The 8,570-nt window shown below is 35.7% G+C and overlaps 2 protein-coding genes across 2 annotated transcripts; one reads left to right on the top strand and one right to left on the bottom strand.

The window, feature by feature from the left end:
• Positions 1 to 1,155: 1,155 nt before the first annotated feature.
• On the top strand, positions 1,156 to 6,416 carry LOC105108647 (phosphatase IMPL1, chloroplastic-like). The gene is made up of 10 exons (XM_011003039.1): positions 1,156 to 1,597; positions 2,143 to 2,210; positions 3,226 to 3,359; positions 3,635 to 3,723; positions 3,890 to 3,947; positions 4,035 to 4,087; positions 4,481 to 4,579; positions 4,692 to 4,805; positions 5,441 to 5,542; positions 6,092 to 6,416. Exons 1-10 carry the CDS (start codon positions 1,292 to 1,294, stop codon positions 6,188 to 6,190), a joined length of 1,122 nt encoding a protein of 373 aa, XP_011001341.1. The 5' UTR covers positions 1,156 to 1,291; the 3' UTR covers positions 6,191 to 6,416.
• A 138-nt stretch (positions 6,417 to 6,554) lies between these two features.
• On the bottom strand, positions 6,555 to 8,205 carry LOC105108646 (protein PHLOEM PROTEIN 2-LIKE A1-like). Its single transcript, XM_011003038.1, has 3 exons — positions 7,564 to 8,205; positions 7,370 to 7,488; positions 6,555 to 7,168 (listed from the first exon to the last, which is right to left on the bottom strand). The coding sequence occupies exons 1-3, from the start codon at positions 7,915 to 7,917 to the stop codon at positions 6,799 to 6,801; spliced, it is 843 nt and encodes a 280-aa protein (XP_011001340.1). The 5' UTR covers positions 7,918 to 8,205; the 3' UTR covers positions 6,555 to 6,798.
• Positions 8,206 to 8,570: the final 365 nt, after the last annotated feature.

Below are 8,570 nucleotides of genomic sequence, written 5' to 3'. Positions count from 1 at the left end.
GAACAAATTCGAATGTGATTTTGGATCTACCCCGCTTGTGTATAAGTATGATCACAAATTAAATTGTTCATCCTAGTTAGTGTTTTTCATAGACGTGACATTTCCATTAAATTTTCTCAAAACCCCATATCATTTTTCATTCTTTAATCACTCGAAACTTTGTGTTCTGATTTATTGAGAATTCACAATATATAGTTATCGAGGTTTTTATTAGAAAGAAAAGGGTTTTACAAGAAAGATCATGGAAGTGCTTTCAGAAGAGATTTGTTTTTATTTTTTCGCTAATTACACTCACAATCATCAAATATGAGGTATTTACATCCACAACCTCTTAATATCTTAATACGTGAACTTCAATTAATACCTCGAACAAAAACCAAACCAAGTACGTAAGTTATTTATTTCAATACTTGCTCTTAATTTTAAATTTTTGTCTTCACTACAAATATTGCACGCATTCTTTGGAAGTCTTCCAGTTGGTAGGTTTTGTAAAGATATCCGTATCTTGAGTTTTTAATTATATATTTGCTTCGATAATAAAATACTTAATTTTTGGCAAATACCTATGAAAACTTACTGTCAAAACAAATTTTCCTAACTCTTTCTTGGGATAAAAAAAAAGCTTATTTAATAATAATAATAATAAAAATGATGGTACAAGTTCAGAGTGAAAAGGCTATATTTTGAAATTCTTTGAAAAAAAGGGTCTCTCATGAGAAATACAAAACTGGTGGGGCTCTTTCTATAACTAATATCTCTTGCAGAAATGCTATCACAAAATTTCACAAGCAGGAAATCATTAGAAGGAAAATAAAGCAACCTAAAATCAATGATAACTTTTAAGGCAAGTAAGAATTCTTTTAATGGTGGCAAGCTTGTGCTAGTCTACTTTAATATGTCAAGAGTGTGCATCAGTCTCTCCCATCAAGTACATTTTTTCAGGCATCTTCGTTGATCAGAAGCGTACAATGCCATAACTTGAGTCAGTGAACTGTCAAAGCTACTGTGGTGAGGCAAAAATGCTAATATGTATTAATCTCTATAATCATCCTTAACTCCTTGTCCTCTAACACCAGACGGCATGTAACTCACCATGAACGACATGACACTACGCCGTTTGTCCACCGAAATTCCACGTTAGATTCTTAGTACGTGCGGGCAAGACTACCTTAGCAACGCAGATGCATAAAAACCTGTGGCATAGACGCTAGTACAAGCAAAAACCTCAAAAAGTCCCAAACTTTGTACCTCAAAAAGTCACAAAATCAAGAACTCTTTAACTGGGATTGAAATGGGCAGGTCCCTAGTGTTTTCCACTAACATTCCCCTTGAATTTTCTCAGAACCCCAGATCATTTTCACTCTTAAATCACTCAAAACTTTGTTTTCCACAAAGATTTATTGAGAATTCTCAGAGTGGTTATAAAAAAATTCAGCTTTTGAACTTGAAACTAGCGAGAAATGTGTGCACAAAGGCTGCCTTGTCAGAGATTACTAATGAAAGGAAGTATCCTAAAGTGGGTGCTCCATCAACTGGGCCTATATCAGCTACTCAGCTTATTCAAGTAGTTGAAACAGCCGCTAAAACTGGTGCCGAGGTTTGGTTTCTCTCTGTGGCTCTCTCTTTCAAGGATTCTTTAACTGAGTGAGACTTTGATTCTGGTTCCTGTTCAATTCAGAGTGGATTTTTTTTAATAAAAAGCTCATGACAATGTGAAATTTATGAGCTTTTGTTGTGTTTTTGTTAAATTTTCTTAGAAATGATATGCGTTTCTTCTGAAATTTGTTTCATTTTTCAATTAATCTGGAATGCCTGAGTTATGTTCTACTCTATATAGGATATGAAGTTCAATTGATAGTCAATTTGATTATGGATACATGACCCTGTTCTTTTCCAAAGCAATTCTATGTTCTAAAGAAAAAAAGAAGACGACAACATTGAACATATTTATAAATGTTTACATTGCTAAATATCTCTCAAGTGAATGTCCTGAATATTTTTTTTTTAAATAAAGTTTTTTTGTATATTTTTTTGTTGTTAATTGACCATGTATGATTTAGGGATTGGCTGGTGTACATTAATAACATCAAGTAAATGCAAATTGAACCTGTAGTTACCTAAGCATTCTGTTTCTCAATCCAGGTGGTGATGGATGCTGTTAATAAGCCTAGAAATATTACGTATAAAGGACTTACAGACTTGGTGACCGAGTAAGGACTTATCAAAGTTTCTCAACTATTGATGTATGTCTATTTTCTTTATTATTCATAGTCATATAGTGTTTATGCTATTGAGGGGAAAAGCTTGTTACCTACTTTATCATTGTTTATTGCCTACCTTGTCATCTACTAAGTTAGATGATAGATAAGATGTTTCAAGGTGATGATCTGTCTGGATAATTTGCATTTGCACCTTAATACACTCGTATGTCCTTGTGGAATCAGAATGTGAACATTGAAAAGCAGTCCTTTTTTTGCTTTCTGATCATACTTAATATCTTGCTGTGTGGCATTGATTAAATCATTAAATATCAGCGACTTAATAACTGGGCCTAGATGAAAAAGAAATTCATCTCTATCAATTTATGAGTAAATTCATCTGCCACTTTTCTGTAGACTAAAATTCGAAGGAATGTTCTCAATATGCAGATATAAATTAACAATATTTGGAACTAATCATATACTTAATGGGCATGCCCTCAAGCTGTTTTTCCTTATTGAGTAATTGTATAGCCTTCAGAGGCTGAAAGATGTTTTCCACAATTCTTTCTCCTCCTTCCTGTTCCCCACATAGGATGAACCCTCGCATTCACGAACACAACCGTTGCACTCAGACGCAAAGCTATACAGATGTCTTTGAGTGGAGATCATTTAAAATGGATGTCTTGGAAGGGGGATTTCTTGAAAATGAAAAATTTATCTTGTTAGAAATTTTCATTGATGGCGGCAACCCATTTCCTGTGCAAGAATTATCATTGTGTGATCATGTCATTCAATCACAGTCTATAATCATTTTATCATTGTAGTCCATAAAAACGATGCATGTATTGACTATTGGGTTCTGGCTTAAGGAGGAGTTGACAGATTGACCACTGTATGGTCATTAAGTTGCTTTTTGGTTAAAGATTTTCCAAGGCATCTGATATGTTGGTTTACCTTCTTAACTGATTGGATTCTGAACTGAAACATGACAATTTTCACTTTATTTGCCCAAATTTACTTGCAGTACAGACAAAATGAGTGAGGCTGCTATATTAGAAGTTGTTAGAAGGAATTTTGGAGATCACCTCATTCTTGGGGAGGAGGGAGGAATCATAGGAGATACATTATCAGATTATCTATGGTGCATCGATCCTCTAGGTTTGTCTCTTTTAACTCTTGGTTTGTTATTTTTGTTATGCTTTTTACTTTTTTGTTTTGAAGATTTTTTTTTTCATTTTTTCTCTTTTCTGGGTGTGGAAACTACAGTTATATAGAATTTTAGAATTTAATTTTGATTATCAATTATGCATCATTGATAGCATTATGATCGGCATCTTTTCTAGACATATATCAGAAAAGCTTTGCATGAGTAGATCTTTGTTATTTTTTCATGTTAAGTGACTTGAAGTTATCAAACATTGCTATTTATGTAGATGGAACAACAAATTTTGCACATGGTTATCCTAGCTTTGCAGTTTCTGTGGGAGTTCTGTTCCGAGGGAATCCGGCTGCTGCTGCTGTGGTACTAATCAAATTTATTTCTATCTTAAAAGATAATAAAGTAGACAAGGCCTAATTCTTCTTTGACATAAAAGAAAGATGAAAACACAATCACAGGAAACAAAAATAATCAACATTACATGACTGAAAAGGAAAACGAAAGCTGACAATCTAGCATTTGTTTTTAGGTGGAGTTTGTTGGTGGTCCTATGGCTTGGAATACACGCACATTTACTGCAATTGCTGGTAAGAAATTTTACTGAACTTGTTATTTTCTTTATTAAATTGCCTCAGTCATTTGCTCATCTATGGTACTACAATTAATCATGTTAGGTGGAGGAGCATTTTGTAATGGCCAAAAAATTCATGCGAGCCAAACCAATCGGGTACGTGATCATGTGTTGATTAAGATTAACATCCTTGATTTTCACACATCACATCTGGAGCTACTTTAAAACTCGGCTTCAATACTTGCTGAAGCTTAAAGCCTTACTAATGAGTTGAACTCACTCTTATAGATGTAACACATCATGGAGAGTTAATTGACCTGCAACATTTTATCTACATAAAATTATCATTTTGCATCATATCTTTTCTAGAATCACTAAGAATGAAAAGGGAAATGTATAGGTAACCAAATGACATAAATTGACCATTTTGACTATATTAGCAAGGTAGATTGTAAATATCCCCAAGTTCATGGTTTTTAAGTGGCTCCTCATTTCCTTTTGTTCTTCTTGTTCCCTTGTTTTTCTTTTCTTTTCTTTTTTTCCTTATAGGTTGAACAGTCTCTTCTTGTGACTGGCTTTGGATATGAACATGATGATCCATGGGCCACTAACATAGAACTATTCAAGGAGTTTACTGATGTCAGCAGGGTATTGCCGTTTTCCTTTTAAATTGTTTACTTTTCTGATAGGCTGCTGTTTTGTTTAACACAACATATTGTTTTTGCATTCTCTTCTTTTTCTGCTGTGTAATAATGTATAGGGTGTTAGAAGGCTGGGTGCTGCTGCAGTTGACATGTGCCATGTAGCTCTAGGGATTGTAGAAGCATATTGGGAATATCGTCTTAAGCCTTGGGATATGGCTGCTGGTGTTCTGGTAAAAGTTGTCTTTTTGCAAATGCTTTCGCTTCATATGCAATTAGACTCTATTTCTCTTTTTGAGATTGTAGTACTTATTAATGGGGTAAAATATGACCTATTAGTGTATTGGCACCTCTTATATCCTACATGCCAATCTAAATAACTCAACTTACCTTTAGGTGTGTGTGGTGGTAAGGCTTCCTGACCCAGATTTCTGCTTTGGTGAATATCTAATGCTTTGCTAATATGTTCAACGGATTCCTAAGTTGCTGTCCACTTAAAAATTACTGCAATTACCCCATCAAGAAAGATGCTGAAGGTTGTAATTTCTAGAAATTGAGGAGTAACTTATCATTTTGACTTTGCCATTGAGTCATTGACTGAGTGCTCTCCCCCCTGAAGCTCCATGGTGACTCTTCAACCATAAGCTCTACAATGAACATAGTCGCATTGTTCTTGGTGCTATGATTATTGTTCTTACTCGCCACTTGTTAAACTTGCTAAAATCACAGCCACCATCCTTGGCATTCCCCAACTAACATAAACAGGCACTTCAAACTGTATGTGTTGAATATAGAATCAATTTTGCTAGTAATCAGGCTCGGTTCTAAATATTTCAATATTAATGTCTTCTTTTTACTTATCAAGCAGATAGTTGAAGAGGCTGGGGGGGCAGTTTTTTGGATGGAGGGGGGGAAATTTTGTGTATTTGATAGATCTGTTTTGGTGTCTAACGGTGTGCTGCATGCCAAGGTTAGACTTCACTGCCTGTTTCCTTTGACAAAAATGAGCTTTGTTCTTTCTCTGTTTTCCCCGTTCTTTGAGTGCAGACATGAGACAAATGGCATGAAAATCTTAACCAAATGGAAAGGCATTCGCGGTAAATATATATGACTTCTAAGGTCACAATTTTGAATAGCTAACTGTTGGGCCCTCTTGTTCTAATTGGAAAATATCTAGTACCCATTTATGAGGGAGTTTTTTCTTCCTTCCACCAGAAAAGATGAGAAGGAAATTGCTAGAACAAGTACCTTTTCTTGGAAGGAAAAGACTGACCCACATCCCATGATGGATGTGGAGAAGTCTATTCACTCTGAAAATAAATAGATCAAATGTTCTATATTCATAGTACACCATGTGATCCTCAACCTCAACCCTTTTAGTAGCTGTTCCATGATTTCAAATAATGTGCCAACCTTTTAGTAACTGTTCCATGATTTCAAATAATGTGCCAAATTCGTTAGTGTGCTCTGTGATCCTGTTTGAATCAGATGATATATATTGATTTACTTTATAATGCAGCTTTTGGAGAGAATTGCACCTGCAACTGAGAAACTGAAAAGCAAAGGAATTGATTTCTCATTGTGGTATAAACCAGAAAATTACCGCACTGATCTTTGAGATGACTAGCATTTATTCTCATTTGGAGCTTTGCTGCAGCAAGCAGGTGTTGCATATTGGTACCCTAACTTGTTTTTATTTTCTGAATTGATCTTTTAATATAGCTTTATTTATTTGATTGTCATGCACTTATGTACAAGCTCCTGTCATGTTACTTGATAAGCGACATGGATGCTTCCTTATCGTGTACGTTCTTCAAAAATAAAAGAATTAGTTTAATGAAGTCTCTTTCATGGTCATGATCTTTACAATTGAGCGGTGAAAGGAAGCGCTTCAGTTTTTGTAGATGACCGTGTTGTAGGGACAAAATGCGACATGCAAAAATGTCATCATGCTATAATTATTTTTTCGAAAAGGTAAAACAGAATTAAATAGCAAGACAGTTTTATTTTCATTCAACTAATTTATCAAATTCAGCATCTTCAATGAAAACTTGGAGATCTACACTCGAATCTGTTTTTGATTATTCAAAGCATGGTAACTTTGCTATCCACTGAATATTTGAAGGAAATCATAGGTTATTCTTCAGCCCATTTCTGTTGATAGTAGATTATTCTTTAGTTCATTTCTGTCGATAGTAAATGTTATATCATCATTTCTGTGAAAGATTAAGTTTTTGGTCGAATGGCAATCCCTTTGATAACAAGGCCCCTCTTCCATTGTCCGCCATCATATTCATGCATGCCGAATTGTATCTCCCCAACATTTTCTGGTGAAGTTATGAACTCGCCAACTGGCACTTCAATCCATTGCTCCCTTGGTTTTGTTTGTAACTTTTCTTTGCGTTCTTGCTTGTATCCATTTGGGAGAACCAGTGTGACATTCACTGGACCTCCCCATCCATAAGCTGGGTCTTTCAGCTTTATTACAAATACAACTTCATACAAAATACCTGGGGAGAGCATTTTTGTGTTGAATTTCCCATATATTTCCAGCCAGCAAACATCTAATAACTCTGCCACATCCACAGTGACATCACTGTCATAAGAGAACTGATGATTAGGACTTGAGAAAAATGAAATCTCCTGGAAATGAAGCTGACATGAATTTGAAGATGTACTAGATATACGCATTATGCATATCAGACTAGCTACAGCATGGAAACTGGGATTCCGGCATCTTAGAAATCAAATACTCGAGACAGAAACCCTAGTATGGATTGAATACATTTATAGTTACCCTGATTCACATATGGAAGGCCATTTCCAGTAACGTGTATCTCCTCCCCAAGTGATTGATAGATCCTTTGCAAACAGCATGAAGCAATTGCTGGAGCACTTCTTTTCAACCCAGTACTTCTGCAATAAAATTGCAATGGTTTTTAGGAAGTAAAACAATAATGGTACAATTAAGGAGATGGAAATGAGTTTTACCTTTCTCTTTTGGTTCAAGAAAACTCCAGTGCTCAGTTGATCATACAGTTTGTCCACTGAAGACCTGTCAACTGGGGAATCTGCATCTCTTAATATGGCTTCACAGTTATGTGGTAACTTGACTTCTTTTACTGTCTTTGCTTTGGCATCATAAAGTGGCTTAACATCTGCTTCTTTCTCCTGTCGTATCACCAGGGGCTTCGCTTCTGGTGCTTTCTCCACCGTCTTCAACTTGGTTTCACTCTGTTTTGCCCCTGTCGATGTCTCTTCGTTGTACTGTGGCCGAGTATGGCTGGGTTCGGCCCCTGTCTGTTGTGACTCTGAAGCCTCATCGTGTGAAGTCCCTGCTCCCATCTCTTCATAATCATCAGTTCCTCACTACTGTTTTTTATAGCATGGTGAGGTCAAGTTAGTCATCATTCATCTTGTGTACTAGAAGATCAAATTAGCCATCAATTATTCTGCCAAAAATGTGCTAACTCTTGATCTGGACGTCCAGTGATGGAAAATCAATCAAGTCCTAGGCTGGAATCCCCTGATCAAGTGTGCTGATCTATGATTAATGTATTGTAAGTGGTCTAAAAATTTGTGATCCATCAAATTAAATTAGATGCCTTGTGGGCTAAAGAATATGTGTTTTTCTTTTCTGTTTCAATGGCAAAGTATTTTTTGGCCAGCTTACGAGGTTAAGTTCGTTTCCCATCGGGTTTCAGTTGAACCATTGACATCTAGACTATTGCGTTTGTGTGTGTGGACTGATGCTTTCACAAGAGCATTGGAATCGGATTCGACAGAGGTTACCACTTGATGATGCAGATGATGTTCACATCAATGAAAGAAAGTAAAGAAGATACATTTTGCTTCCATTATAAAAGAAAAAGGTAGTTGTTCTGGGATAAAGCATCCATTGAAGTTATATTCCCAGAACGCATATTCGTTTTTGAATTTCTGAGAAGATAAAAGAGCATCTTCATTTTCTTTTACGCAATATAGAGCTCGCTCTGCCT

This window comes from Populus euphratica, unplaced genomic scaffold (assembly GCF_000495115.2).
Source record: "Populus euphratica unplaced genomic scaffold, PopEup_1.0 scaffold195.1, whole genome shotgun sequence".
In the NCBI taxonomy this organism is placed as follows: Eukaryota; Viridiplantae; Streptophyta; class Magnoliopsida; order Malpighiales; family Salicaceae; genus Populus; species Populus euphratica.
This window is presented reverse-complemented; position numbering and strand designations above follow the sequence as displayed.